The sequence below is a fragment of the Cottoperca gobio genome, chromosome 22 (genome assembly GCF_900634415.1).
Source record: "Cottoperca gobio chromosome 22, fCotGob3.1, whole genome shotgun sequence".
Taxonomy (NCBI): Eukaryota; Metazoa; Chordata; class Actinopteri; order Perciformes; family Bovichtidae; genus Cottoperca; species Cottoperca gobio.
The window spans coordinates 12,836,503-12,855,035 of record NC_041376.1 but is presented as its reverse complement, the minus strand read 5'-3'; the positions used below and the strand labels follow the sequence as shown (position 1 = coordinate 12,855,035).

The 18,533-nt window shown below is 41.2% G+C and overlaps 3 protein-coding genes across 6 annotated transcripts in view; 1 reads left to right on the top strand and 2 right to left on the bottom strand.

Moving 5' to 3' along the window:
- The window catches only part of LOC115027848 (uncharacterized protein KIAA1522 homolog), a 29,151-nt gene extending 18,845 nt beyond the window's left edge, over positions 1-10,306 (bottom strand). For 2 of the 4 annotated variants that reach the window (XM_029461370.1, XM_029461372.1), the window contains exons 1-2: positions 10,009-10,306; positions 587-905 (exon numbers count right to left, since the gene is read on the bottom strand). In XM_029461370.1, the coding sequence (XP_029317230.1) occupies positions 587-881 (295 nt within the window). In that variant the 5' untranslated portion in view covers positions 882-905; positions 10,009-10,306. The remainder of the gene's footprint in view (positions 1-586; positions 906-10,008) is intronic. The other 2 variants (XM_029461371.1, XM_029461373.1) reach the window with 2 other exon arrangements.
- Positions 10,307-11,459: 1,153 nt separating this feature from the next.
- LOC115027463 (syncoilin-like) lies at positions 11,460-14,558 on the top strand. The gene is made up of 5 exons (XM_029460814.1): positions 11,460-11,570; positions 11,809-12,240; positions 13,240-13,650; positions 13,738-13,862; positions 13,934-14,558. The coding sequence occupies exons 2-5, from the start codon at positions 11,827-11,829 to the stop codon at positions 13,977-13,979; spliced, it is 996 nt and encodes a 331-aa protein (XP_029316674.1). The 5' UTR covers positions 11,460-11,570; positions 11,809-11,826; the 3' UTR covers positions 13,980-14,558.
- Positions 14,169-18,518, bottom strand: LOC115027462 (histone-binding protein RBBP4). Its single transcript, XM_029460812.1, has 11 exons — positions 18,365-18,518; positions 17,765-17,912; positions 17,510-17,655; positions 16,904-17,077; positions 16,670-16,785; positions 16,214-16,374; positions 15,967-16,093; positions 15,774-15,851; positions 15,102-15,236; positions 14,892-15,002; positions 14,169-14,752 (listed from the first exon to the last, which is right to left on the bottom strand). The coding sequence occupies exons 1-11, from the start codon at positions 18,378-18,380 to the stop codon at positions 14,690-14,692; spliced, it is 1,275 nt and encodes a 424-aa protein (XP_029316672.1). The 5' UTR covers positions 18,381-18,518; the 3' UTR covers positions 14,169-14,689.
- Positions 18,519-18,533: the final 15 nt, after the last annotated feature.

Here is an 18,533-nt window from a genome sequence, read left to right as displayed (position 1 = left end):
TGGAAGTAAAAGGCCAGTGTGTCTAGTTTGTGCGGACGCGCTTGCGGTGATGAAAAAGACTCTTGATTGTCATTACACCACGAAAACATGCCGAACTGTACGAGCTGAAAGGACGAGTGCGTTTGGATAAAGTTAACGCTCTTCTGCGGAGTTTGGCCCAACAAGCAGCTCTCTGCAGAGCGGAACATACAAACATGGACAGATAGAGAGGTAGACCACCACACCAAGAACAGACTGTTCCACCACTACTGTGCAATACTCACTTTATTTTCTATCAACCACTTGGTACTTATATTATTTTTTATTCTATTTAATTATTGTGTACTGCCTTTTTACTTCATATGTTCTTTTGCTGTGACAAGATAAATGTCCCCGTTGTGGGACTAATAAAGGATTGTTTTCTGATAAAACAGAAAGATACATGGATAAAAAAGTTGCTTTTTTGCACAGCATAAAAGAAAAGTAAAATGAATGGGCTGTGAGAGGTTATGAGTTCAATAATTAGTATGGCCCTTAAAGGATGTTGTAAACAATTAAATGGCCCTTGATAGGAAAAAGGTTCCCCACCCCAGCTGTAGGCTCTTACCATAACCTTTACCTTGTGGATGAGCCTGTCTTCCTGACTTATGTCCTCCTTTGTGTCCACCCTGATGCCCAGCAGGGTGTCTGTCACAAGCCAAGTCCAGTGCAGGACCGAGACCCAGCCTCTGTCCCTTAGCACCGAGATCCTTCCTGTTCTTGCCCTTCAGCCAGACCAGAGCCCGGCCTAGGGAGTGACTGCGCTTCTTCTGGCCTCTTTTGCCGTTCTTCTCCTGGGCAAAAATATCAACCACATCCTGGGGAAGAAGCTCCCCGAACCCCAGCGAGTCACGGTTTGACATACCACCTCACTCTGGAACTATGCACTGAAGAAAAGAAAAAAAAGAAGAGGGGATGCCAAAATTAAATTTTAGTCATCATCATCATCATGAAAACATGTGCTGGCACTCAGGGAGAGATAATAGGACCATACCGGATTTTTTTCTAACGCTCCTGGGTCCCAATGGTTTCAATTGATACCAGTACAGTATTAAATTATTTACAGAGACTAGATACTTGCTTTAGGTAATCCATCACAGTGAATGTTGAAAGTAATTCTTATTACTTGTCAAAGTTACCCGTCATTGTGTGCAGTTGCGAGGAAGGGCTGTTATGAAAACCAACCTCGCTGTTCTGTTCAGGAAAATCACAACATCCAATATTGAAGAGTTGGCTGCTGCAAAGAAAGGCCTGCTGAGGCTACCAAAGTCAGTGTTCTTACAACAATTACTGTATCTGATTACTGTCTGCCTTCTGATTTCCCATTAACATGGCTCATTATTTGCACGCTTTTCTGCAGTTGATATAGTGGCTATTGGCGCTTCATTGAATGCACCAAAACAGCCCCAAGATTCATGATGATGGATGATAGAGCACCTGTGTCAAAACAGGTTTCAAGTAAAGTCTTTTCATCGTGAAGAAAAGTGCTTATAAAGTTTAAATCAAGACAAAGTATGCTTTGGAAATTTGGTCATTGTCAAAATGTGATTAATCCAGTTGTACTCTAAATAAATACTGCATCCAAAGTTGCAAAGCTGTATTCTTTAGACAGTACGTATGTTTGTTTGTCTGTTTGTGTTTGTTTGTCTCCGTGGGCACTGCTCTTTCAACCCACACGCTCAGCCTACTTAGACCCCCTCCTGCCTCTAAACCAAACTTCACAGTTCTGCAAAGAAAGCACTGGCACCGCTCCCTTCATTCCATAACATGGAGTCATAATTCACAAAGCCACACCCGTAAGGCTCCTGCACTTTTACACACAGGCACAACAGCACACTAGGAAGAGAATAGAAAAATAAACCAATGTGCATCGAGCCCCATTTAGAGAACATTGCCTTTTAATATATCATCAATTCGTGGTCCTTGTTATGTTTCATTGTCTTGCTTCATCTATTTCTCTCAGTAGAATGAGCTCAACGCCTTCCTCCACTTCTTCACCTTGCTGAACTCCTCTACTTTGAGGCAGGTTTCCCAGCCTTGCTCTTAGGGATCCGTAGCTTATACTGGGCTTCTTCCAGCTGCGTGCTTTATTAGATACTTATCTCCAAAATCACAGGCTAAAAGTAGGAGCCAGCCCTTAAGATGACAGGAGTCGCAGTTTATACATAAGCACACAAAGACCGGAGGAAGGATGGGAGCGGAGTCCGAGTGAGAGAATTATGAATCCCTGTTTGATTTGCTGTCGAGAACATTTATGAAAAGGATTCGGCTGCTATGTTGCTTCAGGGTCACACATGAAAAACACTGCGGGAAGATTTTAGCAATATGTGAGCAATAGAACCAAACATCTTCCACAGTCTCAAAGAGAACTTTGCTGCCCCAGACGAGACATGAAGCTGAACCACATAAACCCATGTCATGTTCTCTGAGGATTACAAATGTGACTTTTTTCAAACTGCTTCTCATGATCAAAGCTCTGTGTAATGCAGAGGGGGAGTTGTGAGAGGACTCTGGTTTGGATGCATTGTATGGAAAGTTTTCAAGCAGATGTGCACTTTTAGAGCCAAGTGTCTTACATATCATCGTCATAAATTTACTTTTTAACAGACAAACCTCGACTTTTTAAAACAGTTCCAGCAAAAACTGAACCTTTATGATGGTAGGATTTATTGCAGGACTGTTGTATTGGACTGCCTTAGTTTTAGCAAGGTGTACCTAATAAACTGCCCAGACTGAGAGTGTGCTTTCCTAGGCCGGCGTTGGTCTCCACTGTGATCTTAAAGTAGAGACAAGTCGACAGCCATGCTAGCTGCTCTGTGAGGCTGTACTAAAATAATGCTAAATGCTAATGTCAGCATGCTAAAATGTTCAAAGTAACAATGCTAACATGCTGATGTTTTGCTGGTATAATCACAGGTGCTCTATAACTAAAGATGACGCATTACAAGCAGTGGTATGAAATGGTTTAAGGTTCCTGTCTCCTAAGTGGGCAGGGTTCAATGTATTTATATTTTATAAAGCCATGTAAATCTAAGTATAATGTTTCCCTGTTCACTGTCTTAATTTAGCATGCTAACATTTGCTAGTTAGCACGTGTTAGCATGCTAACATTTGCTAGTTAGCGCAACACAAAAAGCTGATGGGAATGTTATTAGTTTTGTAAGTATTTGGTCATAAAACCAAAGTATTGGACAAACTAAAGTTTTGACCAGATGATGGTGCTCGAGGTAGAGCTGCAACGTGTATTATTGATTAATCAATCAGCAGAAAAATAATAGACAACTATTTTGCTAATTGATTAATCATAAATCGTTTAAGTAATCTTTCATGGAAAAATGGTTGAAAATGCTGTCATCAGCCTCACAAATGTGGAGATGTCCTGCTTTTCTCTGTTTTATATCATATTAAACTGAATATCTTTAGGTTTTGGACTGAAAAAACAAAACATTTAAAAGACCTCACGTTGGACTTTGAGACACTGTTTGCTATTTTCTTACATTTTATAGACCAAACGATTATTCGAGTAATCTAGAAAATAATCGGCAGATTAATCTATAATGAGTTTGGGTACTATGGTTGTTGGTACAACATGAAATGCTGCTAGTATGGTTTAAAAGTCAAGTTAAATCTGAAGTCCCGAAGGAGAGGTATGCAGCCCCATGAGAGGCTTAAGATGAATACTTGAAAGTACTTGAATGCTTCTCTAAACTGAATACATATGTGGGTGTTTCTTAAGTAATTTGTTATCTTAATGTTGGCCAGCTGAACTTGTTATCCACTGCTTCACATCTGATGGAGCAGACGTGAGTTGTAGTGAAAGGTTAAATAACAAGAAAGCATCCATCTTCTCCAGAGAAAAGTACCAGGCCTCTCCCTGCACTAAGCCCCGTGTTTCTCCTGCTCCAAATTACAGTCATTTTGGCATGACTAAGATCCGTGCATCTGTATTGGCTACAGTCACCAATAATCAGACGTCTTTCTCGGGTGGAAGGGGGGGGGCTGGTTCATTCATTTATATGGGCTGCTCTGACTGCAATAACTCCTCATATTATATCCATCACAGAGGGACCAGAGTAATGCTAAGAACTCTGGGACACGGCGGAGGACCACCCGGCAGACTGTCTGTGCAGTCGGTTCACAGGAGCTGACTCATTGCTGTGGTCACACATGAAAACCTGCAATTTTCAGTTTCCGCAAACAAATGTAAAGAGGTGACGTACGCGGTGGAGTGTCATTTAAAATCCTCTGTTTGTTTGAAGACGTCCATGTTTTTAAAATCTTCTTTTATCTGTTTACAAAAGAAAATATTCCATCTCTTAGTTTATCTAGGTAAAAGGTAACTGTCACAATCCTCTGTTAGACTCACAATCTCCCTATAAAGTGAATGCATCAAGGCCGACATCTTAATTACAGAATGGCTGCATTGTCCCAGCAGTTACTTAACCCCTAACCATACACCCCAATTCATAAAAGTAGATACACAGACTAAATGCACAAAAAAAGGATTTGTTTTTGAGGATTTGCAGCACAAACCTGAGTAAAAACCTCCGGCAGCATTGCCTACACTGAACCACATCAGGGTGTATCATATCATCGGAAAGATCATGATCAAGTCATATGCCCTAAGCTGATTTACAAACAAAAAAGTTGTATGTTCTCCCTCTCCGTCTCTCTCTCACACACACACAAACTAAACCCGGCGCTGTGGTTTTCCAGCCCAGCCCCAGTCCTGCCGGAACAGGCATGTGTTCCAACATGCTGTTTACTTATCCTTTACAAAAGACGCCAGGCTTTCACATTGGACAGGAGGTACCGCTCAAACACAGCAAACCTCAACGCAGTGTGTCAATACCTGCAGCACTGACGGATTATTGGACATTGACAGCAGTGTGTACACATCAGCATGAAGTAAACTGGGGCCGATAATAGTTTATACACTGTCATCACGAAATAGACAGTTAGCAAATCTGGAAGTGACATGTATTTATTATGTACTTTAGACAGCCGTATGTTCTGGAGTGGAGCTCGAAGACATAAATTCCAGAGCAAATGTGGGTCTTCTTTCCAATTTTACACAGGTGGGTCAATAGACTTAAAGCAAAGCAAAGCACTGACACCTGTATGCCTTAAGCAAAGAACAGTGGCATAGGTTACTGTGCAAATCCAAACCCAAATCCACAGAACACTGGGCTCTACTGTACCTTTTCTTAGACAGAAAAAAAGAATGAAGGAAAGCCCGTTCTTGTTAGATATTTGAAAACTACTTTAGGTGACTTAAGCATGCACACACCCTCAACAGATCCATGTCAAAGAGGAATTGTAAAGTAGAGTATGTTTTACGGTCGATTCGTCATTTTTTCCATGCTGAATTTATTTATTTTTACTCTCAAGGAACTTATGTGCACATCTTTGGTAAACACAATATGTATAGTGGTGCCTTTACATTATTCTTTGTGGACAAAGTCAGTGTTACAGATCTGTCAAATAAATCCACTAATAAATAAGTTTTAAAAAATGTATGAGTGTTAGTGGACTAAAAGTTTATTTAGTCAAGGACAGCCCGACTGACTTTGAAATCATTTCCTATGATTGTGAACATTTTTCGACATGCATTGTTTTATATGACAAACCCCACCCATGTGGAAAAGAATTACGTTCAAACATTTCATAAAAAGTAGGTAAAAATACTATTTGATCTAAATTCACAGTTGGACAGCCTAAAAACACAGCAGCTCTCCGTCTGTAACAGAAGTTTTTTCTTTAACTCACACTACTTATTTTATGCTCAGTTGTAATCACACCCTTATCGACTCTGGCAAATATGAACAATGTGAATTTTGCAGGCAGTGGCGGGGCCGGGTCTCCAGGAACTGGAACTTTTAACTGCGCTGAGTCACACAGGGAGGCTGGCGAAGGGGACTCCAGTGCCTCATGAGGATAAGGCAAAGCCAAGAGGGAGTGGCATTAATACAGGCAGCCACCTTTGTTTGAATTAGGACTGGCTTAGTTTAACCAGGAGGCCATTCACATCTACGACTGAGCTGCCGGGTTTCACATGGCATGATTTAGCAGTCAGTGAGCGAGGTTACGCTCAGACTGAATGTGGTTAATCTCCGCAAGACGGAAATAACAGATAACCAAGGTTAATATTCTCCTTTTTTGTGGAGGATGTTTTGGATCTGTTGCAGTCTTCCTGCTGAGAATAACCAGTATAGGCTTCACAGTAACAGCCAGTTTGGGCAATAATAGTTTTAAAACTACAATTAAAAGGGACTCTGTAACTAAATGGCAAGTGTTCAACCGTGCAAAAACTAGTGTTACTGTGCGGCACCTGCAGGCATCAATGAGGGCGTTGGCTGTCTGCTCTAAGCATTATCAAACAAGGAAGAGCACACTTAAGCAACCTTGTCTGGGCTACAGCTCTGCACACTCAAAGTGGATGAGGAAGCCACCAAGACACAAACTGGAAATACTCAATGCCACGGCTTGAGCATTTTGACATTTTGAAATAGTCTTTTACGAGAGCTTTGTGGGAGTCATCAGGCGGCATCAATGAAAGATTTCCCATCTTGAAACAAAAGTATTTTTTCATTGCCAGAGAGGATTACAACAAATACAACTAATGAGACCAAATAGCTCATGAAAACGTCATTATAATTGCCGGGTTTCAGCATGGCCACAAGTTTCCTACAATTTGGTTTCATACCAGCGTATCAGCATAAACACACAGTGGGGAAGGACTTGGACAGAAACACAAGCCCTTGCTGACATTATGTGGTCCCATTGTTTGCTGCAGAACAGATACAGTTTCAGAAAAATACCATGTTGGTGATGACGGTTATAAAAATAAGCACAACAACGGCGTAAGACAATAATGACACAAATAAACCAAAATGCTATGTAACCGAAACCACTGAGGTTATGGACGCTGTGTGTGTGTGTGTGTGTGTGTGTGTGTGTGTGTGTGTGTGTGTGTGTGTGTGTGTGTGTGTGTTGTGTGTGTGTGTGTGTGTGTGTGTGTGTGTGTGTAGTAATAAGTTTCCACTCTGCAAGGCCGCTGTAGCCATGCAGCAGCTTGTCTGGTAAGAGCAGCAACTGCATTCCTAAGTCTGATTCCGACTGAGGAACTCTTCACTCTAAATCTGCTTTCACCCCCCCCCCACACACACCTTTTCCTCGTCCTCCCGTTCTCCCTTTTCACCCCCTCACTCCCTCTCTGCCTGTCACATATCCCTCATTCAGTACAGTGTCCAAGGAGACCGAGCCATGACAGAAAAAGGGTAATTGCTGGCGCATGACAGTCATTTTGAGATAAGATTATAACATGGGGTGGGTTGTGTGCGCTGGCAGAGATAAGTGTTCATTGTGTATTCTTTTTAGAGGGGAGTCACACATATTAAACTCTACGGAAACAGGGCAGATTTGTTCTTTTACAGAAGATGTGGAAAAATATGCATCAAAGTATGAAAAAAACATATATTACCACACACAGATGACAGTTGTTAAGATTTTCTTTCAATAGCAATTTTCCTGGTAAAATGTGCGTTTCGGTTATTCATCCGTCTAAATTAATACATATCTGAAAAACAATTCTGATGCCAATTGCATTAAATGTTTTTTATTAAAGCCTCAGTACCTAAAATTATTCTATTTAGGGCTGCAAGTAACAATCATTTCAATTAATGATCAATTTGCTTATATATTTTGGGTTAATCACTTTGGCCACGTCAGAAAATAGTGAATAGTCTTCACATTCAGTGTTTTATGTGACGATCAGTCATGATTTGTGTGGTGTTTTTTGCCTGACATAATGACAAATTGATTTTGACAAAATTGCTAAATCATTTTCTGTGGACTAATGACTTTAGAGCTAATATTTGAGCTGCTGCTGATACACTGAGGATGTCAACAATGCAGAGGAAGTGCACCTCCCTGGTGCGTGTTATAAATGTACAAACAAATTTTAGTCCGATTGTCTGACTGAATATTCAATTAAATCTTGCAATAATTGACAGAAAATTGGTCAGTTCTTACAATGTCCCTATAATCTTAGTTTCCATTGTTTGTTGTTTTTCCCCTGAAAACAGGACAGAAAATAAAGCACCTTTAACTTCCCTCTGCCACTGTGAGACAGACAGGGCAGAGCTCTGTTTAGTGTGTTGTTTGCTTTGCTTCCAGGGGTTGCCAGGGGTCTAAGTCTGGACTGCAGCCTCTGTGGAGCTTAAGACCCCTGAACTGACAGGTCAGTCAGGGGTGAAAAAATTTAAAGTGTTGTGCAGCAGCGGTGACCAGCTCGCAACATATTCAAACACAGCTGGACACTAGAGGTTTAAAAATACATTCTGGCATCTCAATGTTTCTGAGAGACAAAGCAAAAACTGTGTAGCTGCTTAGAAATCCTTTCAATTCACTCAGTCTGACAGTTGCCTGGGTCGACGACAGTCAAAGACCAATGTAGTGTGGGAATACATTTAAAAAAAGTCCAGAACTTGTGTGAACTCCCAGAAGGACAAGAAAAGAAAGAGTTTAAGTGCTGGGGAAACCTCAGAAATGAGCAGGCCATCATGCCCTAATGCCCCTAAGAGCTATTGATTTAATTTATCAGAAGTGTTGATGAGGACAGACTAATGAGTTACTCAACAGCTAATCCCTCTGATTAACAGCACACTGCGTCCCACTCATCAGGAAACAGTTTCCTATCACTGCCGGCCTGCAATGACACACACATCAACGTTCACACATAGTCATGTGCTTTTGTCCATTACAACACCCTTTGTTCTCTTGACCAACAGTTTTGCCTTTTCCTCCAGTGAACTGCCACTGGATGAACACCGTAAACAACAGAAAACCTACCTGTCTGCACCATGTCCCGAATACAGATTGCACTTTCCGTCTGTCTTTCCAGTGACTTCCTTATCCTGCCCCATCCCTCATGTATGTGTTATCATCCCGTCTCTACCTTGATCTTCCCTCTGAATCTCAAGTTACTTCCAGACTCAGCTGTACCTCTAATGCTTACATAACACCTGTAATCTCCATGAGTACAAGCCCTGGCATGGCAGGCTAGGCGGAGAAGGAGCACCAGTACGCGACACACCCTTTCTAAACAAATGACTCTCAGCCTCACCTAGCAGAGGCTACAAGAGGTTAAAGTGAAGCTATGGGAGCTGGAGAAAAATAAGTGGCCGTCAACCCTTGATTGCTGGAAGTGCTGCAGAGTTTTTAGAAAAGTTTGGAGCTTCCAGTCCAAAGTGCAGGAGAGGCGGCAGACAAACAGAGAAGGGGAGACTCCTAATAAGAGAGGTGGTCATGTTATCGCTGTCAGGTTAATCAACAAGCAGTGGATCAATGGAAGAGCAGATACTGTTATTGGCTGGCTTAAATTAAAGTGTGAGAGCACCATGCTGCAGTCAAGCAGTCATTTGCTGCTGGGTCAGTGATTGGAAATAACACAATAGTGTTCATTGTCATAAGCAGAGAGAAGCACTACAGGTCTTAAATTACCTCTTGCTTAGGATCCCTCAAGGCCAAGTTAAGCAAATCTCCCACACCTAGTTTTCCATGCATGCCTATACTCAACATGGATCTCCTGCCATGTATTTGCAACTCCTACACTCCGACACTGCAAAACACTGGTTTTGACATGTGGGGACTATTTTTTTTTATTTTAAAGCCTGATCTTATTTTATTTTTTTACAAGATGTTTCTTATATTGTAACAACTGTGATAAACTCTTCAGACAACATGATGCAACAGCTTCACTTGTACTGTAATGTACTGTAGATATCCTTAAATGTTGATTGAGTCGATCCTGGTGTAATTTTTACTGTGATTTGAACTTTCTTTAAAGCACTAAACTATATTTGTCACACGCCAAAGCATAGTTTAGGAGGCTTTTTAAGGAGGAATTAAGAGACATAAAGGATACTAATGACTGCACTTTTCGGTCAAAACTTATACAACGTCCAGAAAACCAACTGTTACTCATACCTTGATTGAACTTTCACGATCCGGAGGGATTGATTCACCCTCTCTCCATTTGAAGCGTCTCCCTGTTGTCTCCAACTCCAAACTTTCACCGTCCGAAGGAAAACTTCAGGTGAAGCATTTCCGTGAAAAAGCACTTCAGGAAGCGACTGGACTCTGGGTTCGTTTGAGACTGCGGGTACGGGTCCGTTTTGTTTTTTGGGTGTCAGGCTAAAGCGACTTCTTCCAATGTCAGTGCTGTTTGTCTGTGGACGCTCCAGTGGACCGCGGAGGGGGAACTGTGGAGAAGTTGGAGTCGACCTGCAGCTCCCACCTGGAGGAGGCTGGGCGCGCGCAGGTGAGAGAAGTGGTGAGGGCGCGAGAGAGGCTGCGTTCAGTGTTGTGAGGACATCTAGCGGTGAGTCAGCGGAACAACAAGTCACACAGCGCGAGGGGGGTAGGTGAGGATTTTACTTACCCCACACGCTTAGCTTGCATTTCCAACTTTTGTTATGCAAATAAAATGTCTTGCAAAGAAATGTTTTGAATGAGTATGCACATCTAGATATTAAGTGTTTACATACACAACATATGAGTGACAGAATCAGAATATGGTTTATTACCAAGTATGTTTTCATTTAAAAGGAATTTGCCTTGCCTTGAATAAACATATTAAGAGGAAAAAAAGTACTGCAAAGTCAAAACTTAATATAAAGGTGTATGTTTGGTTCCTTTTGTGTGTGAGGAATTTGACAGGCAGCATGCGAAACACTACAAACAAATACTGTGCATGAATCATGCAAACTTTATGGCCAGCTGAGCTCAATGCTGAAGGAAGCTATTAAAAGAATGGGCCTGCTAATGTTGCCACCTCTGCCTGTGCAGTAGTCTGAAGCAAAGAGACAGAAGGTTGAGGAAAGTCTTCTTTAAAAATAGCCACATCAAATAATAATATAAATAACATTAGTATTGTTGTTATTATTATTAATAAGAGTTTTTTTTAAAGCGCCATACTAATTTATTATTATAATAATAATAATAATAATAATAATAATAACATTAATAACATTAATAATATTAATAATACATTTATAACAATTATTTTTCTTTTAATAATTCATTAATTGTTCAATATGATAGACCTGTGTGAAGAAAAATAAAACCACGCCTTCAGAGCTTGTTGAACTGAATTTGGATACCGGTAACTTTGCAATACTATAATTACATGTCAATACATTTGTGGAAAGTTATTGCTCAAACACATTTCAGTCATACTGTTCCCATCTTCTTAGGAGCACATAAAAACAGCTGTATAAATATAGCTCTCTCTGGCTCCCAGGCTGGCCCAGACATGTGCTAGCTGATGCATCCAGAGCATGTAGGCCAGTCTGCCCTCATCACTGACACAGTTTGTGATCCCCTGTGGGGGTATGAGAGAGTCTTAGATAGAGTTTCCCCTGTGCCTCCAGTGTTATTAATAAGCACAACGTGTGCCTCTGTTTTGCTAGAGACAGACACAGTGCAGAGTCATTACAGTTGAAAGCAAACTGTGTTCATAGCTGTCCGGACTGTCGTCTCCAAACAAAGTAAGTAGAAATATAAGTTATTGATCAGTAAAAGATATAGAGTTTGACAATGAAGGTTTTTAAGGTCCCGATGTGTGGGATATTTGGATGATCAGAAGTTACATCATGATTACATTTACATTAAATTGCATTGTTATGCAGAACAACCTCAAAGGGATTAGAGGGATTTTAAAATCTCATCGATTAGTGCTCTGCATCATTTGATTAACGGCCGTTCTCTCCTTCTCCTTTCTTCTAGCTTGTCTCTTAGAAGGCCATGGACAATCAGATATCAACAGAGAATGGGAAACACATCGACTCACACATGGGGCTTGTTAAGGATGACAGCAGCAGCCATATTGACTATGAAAAAGAGACGGTCATGGACAACTTGGGACATCTTTTCGACCACTGCATCCAGCAAGTGTCCCACATGGAGACGCAGAGGAACGAGCTGATACAGGAGCTCCTCCGTCTGCAGGAGCCCATGCTGCGAGTTGTGGGACACCTACGAGGGAAGCTGGTAGAGACACAGAGGCTGCTCACGCTGGCTCAACTGGATTATGTGGCTGTTTATGAGGAAGTGAAGGAGGTGAAGAGGAAACTGTTTGCCACAGCCAGAGACTGCATCCAGAGACAGGTGACGCTGGCTGAACAAGAGTACGAGGTGGCTCAGTCTGCCGTTACACAGGTAGGACTGGAGGACTGATTTACAGCAGAGACTTGTGGTTTGTTCTGTAGTTTAAGAGACGTGTCCCCCTTTATTTGGGATCACTTATTAGCAGCATCTTTAGTTAGATATAGAATTAACCATATTTTCAGATTTTTGCAATATAATTATAGAACACAAACATGGAACATGGGGTGTTTCTCATTTCAGATTAAAAATAAAAATGAATTTCCTGAAACCTCACGGTGAAGGAGATTATTTTCATTACAAAGATGTCATACATTGTATCATACCAGTGCTTTGTAGATGGGGTGTCTGGTGTCTGTCTCAGTATTCAGAATCAGTATTGTTTTAATATTTGTATATGTTGAATGTAAAAGCTCAAAAAGGAGTTTGTCCCAAATATAGTCAAGATGTGTTCCATTTTTATATCTATCATCCACTGTAAATTAATGATTGGATGTTAATTTGTCCCAAGTGGACAATTGGTTTTACAGCAAACACTAAAGCCAACATTACATAAACAAACTTATCATAAATTATGCTTAAATTGAAAGTGTGTCAGAATAACATTTGGGGATTGATAACAGATAATTGTTGGAAACTACAAATAAATTATGTTAAAGCAAGTTAGCAACATTGTCTAGATTGCAATACTGTATGAAATGTAATCAAGCCAGGAATTATGTCAAAGTCATGAATTTGAACAGCTTGTAGTGAGGAACTGAAAACAAGTAGCACAAGTTTACAAAATGTTTTTAAATAATGTAATAAATGTTGAACAGAATGGCATGTTGGCAAATGTTTGTAAGATGTTACTTCAAATAGGTTGTATATTGTTAATATGTAATGTTTATTTACTCCCTTTTTTGCCTCATTGCTTGTTTAATTACATACAGAATTAAATACATTTCTAATTTTAAATCAAATCTTAAACAATTATAGTAATAACTTGCTTTACTGCTGCTCAATTATGCCAGTTCTTTGTATGGTTCAGTTCAATTTGAAATCCATCCATAGGAGGAGCTCAAGGCTTACATCCAGAGTCTGACCCAAGAGTTGTCCCATCTCCAGGAGGCCCAGCAGAACCAGCTAAACACCCTGAGGGACCAGGCCTCTAAGCCCCGCAGGCCCAGGGCCACGAGCGACGTCAGTCAGTGCCGGCAGGCTTCTGTCAGACTGCAGCGGAGGCTCAGCGGCAGCGTGAGGGCACTGGAGGGCTGGTACGAGCCTCGGCTTATGGCCCTGCTGAAGAGAAGACAGGTTGGGGAGGAAGCCTTGAAAAAGAGCAGGGAGCAGGCTAAGGACCTGAGGGCCAGCCTGGGGCCCCTGAGAGAGGACATACAGAGACTGGAGGTGCAGAGAGCCTGTCTGCTGCAGAGGGTCACTCTGATGGAGAGGGAGCGGGAAGAGAGCATCACACAACACAAGGTACAGTGACAAAGTCAAGTAGAACTTAAAACGTATAAAGGATGCTTGGTGAAACTAGACCCACTAAGAGATTTCTCCACGTTGCAGGAGACTGCGGAGAACCTAAAAGAGATTCTGAGAGAACTAGAAGTGGAGTTTGATGTGCAAAGAAAATCTACGTACATTTTGGAGGATCGTAACGATGGCCTTTTAAAAGACCTGGCACTTCTGAGGTACGTTTACTCCTTTCACCATTTAATTGACATAACTACTACAGTACAATAACTACTGGCTTGTTTTATAGAGGCTGTGATGAACCCAGAGCAACCACTGCAGAGGAGGATCACTAATGTTCTGTAGATATTATCTACACCAGAACAAACAACGGTATATCATTTAGATTTAAAAAATAAAGTAAAAACAAATATAATATGCAGCATAGCTTTACCTTGGTATCTTCTGCTTCTACATGCTCAGTATTGACTCTGACCTACATTTTTAAAAGCTGGCATGCTGTGCCAAGAAACGAAGCAAATTGATTTACTGTAAATATTTTATTATGAATATACTTAAGTACACAAGAGCTCAGATACAGCACAAAAAAGCAGAGAAAAAACACACATACATACAAGTAGCACACACAATCTGGAAAATGTATCATATTAATATCAAGCAAATACAAGAAAAACCTATAGTATGTACAATTTTATTAAAAATGGATCTTCTTAGAATTTTTTTCAGCACAACCAACAAGGATGAAAGACATAAAACCATCAAAAAGCAAACCTGAATGTCGGAAACATTTGTGATGGTTTCATCCCAAGCCAAAGGGGAGAACTGGGAAACTAAAAAGATCTAAATATCTGACCAATACGGACTTACTTTAAATACTTCACGACATATGACAACGCAGCATTTTATTCTTTCAATTTTTTTACAAAAAACACTGCTGCCTAAAAATGGATTTTAAAAAAAAGGAGATTACTGCTTATGCACCCAGCACTGGAAAATAAACCCGTCTTTAACAAGCAGGTCAACTGAAGAGAAGTGGAGACGAGACTCATGCCTGGACTTCTGAATCTGCAGCCCCTTCTGGGTCCTCATCGTTGTAGATATTTTCCGCCTGTAGAAGAAACAATTAAAACAGTATATTCTCTGTAACTGGTAATCAAAGTTAATAAATGCACTTCAAAATTCTACCCATGATGTGTCTGATATTTATTGTTCTTTATCATTTGAAATATGACAAGCAAAGCTCTTACCATTTGCCAGACTTCCATGATGTTGTCCTCTGATACAGAGCAGATGACCCACGGCTCGTTGGGGTTCCAAGAGAAGTCTGAGATCTTCGCTGTGTGTCCGCCGTGGATGAACTAGAGAGAAACCAAGCAGGAGGGATCACAACAGCACTTTAGATTAAATTAAAAACACACACACACACACACACAGTAGTTGTTTTTGTCACTACTGACCAGCAGCTCAGGAGGGCCGTCCTCAGCATCCTCCGGGGACTGTTCCTCTCCGATCTTACTGAGATCCCAGACGTTGAGCCTCCTGTCGGTGCCGCTGGAGGCCAGGATGGTTTCGTTATGAGGAGACCACTGAACCTGTTGGGGAGAGAAGGGCCAGATGTTACATTTCTGTGACAATGTGCTCCATAAACACAACACTAAAACCAAATAGCCTGTAGCTACCGAACTGCACCGCCAACCATACCACCGTGCAGTAGATGCACGCTTTCTTTTGCAAGGTTAGCGGGTGTAATTCGGTAGAAAGAAAATAGTTCCGCTCACAACAAGGTCTGTGGATTATCTTGAGTAACCAGGTCATGACTTCTGTTGAGTTTGTCAAATGTATTTTATTCCGTGCCATCTAGTTCCATTATATTGAAGACATCTTTATGTCCGATATCTCCAACACTCGACAACCATCTTACAACAATCTAGATTGATAAAAAGCACTACAGGTAAGATGAAAATCTGTGTTTGTGATTTTGGGGTGAACGGTCTTTTAAAGCCTGAATTTTTAACGAGAGTCTTCCATTTCTTCTTATGATTCCATTCAGTAGGTGTAGCTTTGTTTGCCACCATCTGCCACCAACATAACTCCTAATCTAAAACAAACTATTTCAGTACACTTCTTACCTGGAAGATCTCGTCCTTGTGAGACTCAAACGAGTGCAGCTTCAGCTTCAAGTTCCTCAGGTCCCAAAGAGCCACAGTCTAAAAATACAGGTAGTTAGCTTCAAGCTTCAGCTTCAACTCATACTAAATGAGAACAGATCACTGGAAAGCAACATGCTATGCATCAGCTCTACAGAGAAAGAGTTGGACCCACCTTATCTGCAGAGCCAGAGGCCAAGATGAACTCGCTGTAGGGATTGAAGGACAAGCAGTTGACCTCTGCGGTGTGGGCATCCACGGCATGGCTGGGCTTGGAGGTGTTGTTTGACCGCGTGTCCCAGCTGTGCCAGACAAAAGCACCATTGTTAAAATGTTTCATTTAAACTGAACGACAACTTCGTTTTTCATGAGCCATCACACAGTGGTTAATGAATGTTGATACCAACTCAAGAGCTGCTCACATCATGAGTTTCTGGTCATCGGCCACAGAGCCAAAGAGCGACTCATGGAGCAGGTGCCAGGAAACGTCCTCCACTACGGCCGTGTGGCCTGTGAAGATGGTCTTGGCATCCACTATCTTTCCCTCCTTGGGCACTGCGCTGATGTCCCATAAGCAGATTGTCTGTAAAAAAGAGCAGAGGTGGCTAAGAAAATGTAGACTATTGAAGAAAAAGAAAAATCCAAACAAATTGACAAAATGCTTTGCAATAACGACAACAGAAAGAATTGTTATGTAAAACAGTAACAAACAAGTTCATTTGTTATTAATTATAAATATTTGTATACATGCGCAACATATTCAGTTTTTGGCCTTATTCCAAAAAAAGACTATAATCCCATTAAACTGTTCAAATGACCAATGAAGTCACAGTCACAGAAAAACACACTCTAGTTAAGAATTCAGCCATGTTGCTTACATGGTCATCAGAGGCACTGAGGAGGCAGCCGCTGAGGTTTGGGTTCCAGGAGAGACCATAGCCCTCCTTCTGGTGGCCTCGCAACCGCAGGTCTGGGGTGCATTCTCCAGAAGGGTCTTCAATTTAAATAAAATGTAAAAAAATCAATGTTACCAAAATGTTACAGAAAGAAACACTTGTGTTGTGGACTTTTTAGAAAACTCTGCAGAAAATGTGTTTTGGCTGTAGTCCTACCCGGTTTAGAAGGGTGCTTTGTGTAATCAAAGACCAGCACGTCACTGGTGGGGGTCTTGGTGGCGATGATGCAAGGATTCTGAGGCATGTAGCGGGCTCTGTTCACTTCCCCCTCATGGTTGATCTTGATCTCAATCTCTATCTTCCCACTTACAGATCCAAAGCCTCCAAACTCTGAAATAAAAAAGGACAACAGTTACATAAAATGTTTGTTGCAAATCAACATGTCAAATAAAATGATGTTCTACTGAGTGTTTTAAAAATGGTATACATTCTATGAAAGTATTGTTGCATGATCAACTCAAATGTAATCTAAAACAAAAGTACGTACCTACATTTTCTGAAGCAATAAAGATTTCAGCAAGATTTAAATTGATTCATTCATTGAGAAACTGTGAGCCACAATATTCAAATACAATAACTTGACATTGAATGACAAAAATGTTAATATTGAAAAAATGAACTAGAGAACATGATTTTATATGTCGACTCGTTACCATTTCAGAACATTGTTTACCCATCTATCCCTTCATTTTGTGAATTAAGCAGGTAGGCACAACATATAGTATACACAACACAGCTTTCCATGCACACATTATCGCTCACCTCCTTTCTCGCTGTCGTAGTGTGATGCATCAAACTGGGCATCATCATTCGGGAGCTGAACACTAGCAATTACAAGATGATTCTGCTCATCAGAAGTGTGTGTTCCCAAAACCAGTCGGTGTACGCTGTAGTCTTTACCTTCCGGCCTGTGAAGAGGGATGAATTAAAATCATATTTTCATTAATTTAAAAAATCTGATCCCGCTCTCATGTCACGATTTGTGTGGATGTCAAGGTGCAGCTGATCTCCTCTCACCTGGTGACATCAGGCAGCCACTGGGCGGTGAGGCTGGGCCACTCCAGGGCGTGTGTCATGACCAGGTCATAGAGGAAAGGCGTGTTCTTCTTCCAGATCTTGTACTCCTCATTGATCACCCTTTCCTCAACAGCATCATCAAATGCACCTGCAAAAGCAATATTTTCCAACAACACAAAGCTATGTCATAACGACGTCAGCCATGCAGTATCTAATTTGCCTGGACTGAATAGAGGATACTGGAGTGACATAAAAGTTAAATACTACTCAGCAACTAAGGTTTATTTAGCTGATAAGGTAACGTCAGCACACGTTTCTATATCAATATATAAATGCAAGAATCCTAATTAGCCCGTGAGTGAGAGCCTGAGCAACACATCCCTCCTAGCCTGCACATTTGTAAATTAAAACCCCTGCATAGCCCGAATGCTAGCAGCTAACGTTAGCTCACAGCTAGCTGGCTGGTTGGTTTTTAACAATTTAAGGTGATGCTGGCTCTCGCGCCAACAAACACCGGTGCATGCTGACTGCTAGTTTCTATCATCCTGGACACACAAGCACACATTTACTCAGCTAATTCTAAAAAGTCAACAGCCTTACCATCTTTATCAGCCATTGTGTCGTGGTTAATCCACTAATACTGGCAAAAGAGTAGAAAATCTCCTGGAGAGCGCTCTGTAGACAGCACGGAGGCTTGCGATGGCGCCAACTCCGTAGAACAGGATTGGCCAATCAGCAATCACCAAAAACCGACAGGAAGTCGCAACAT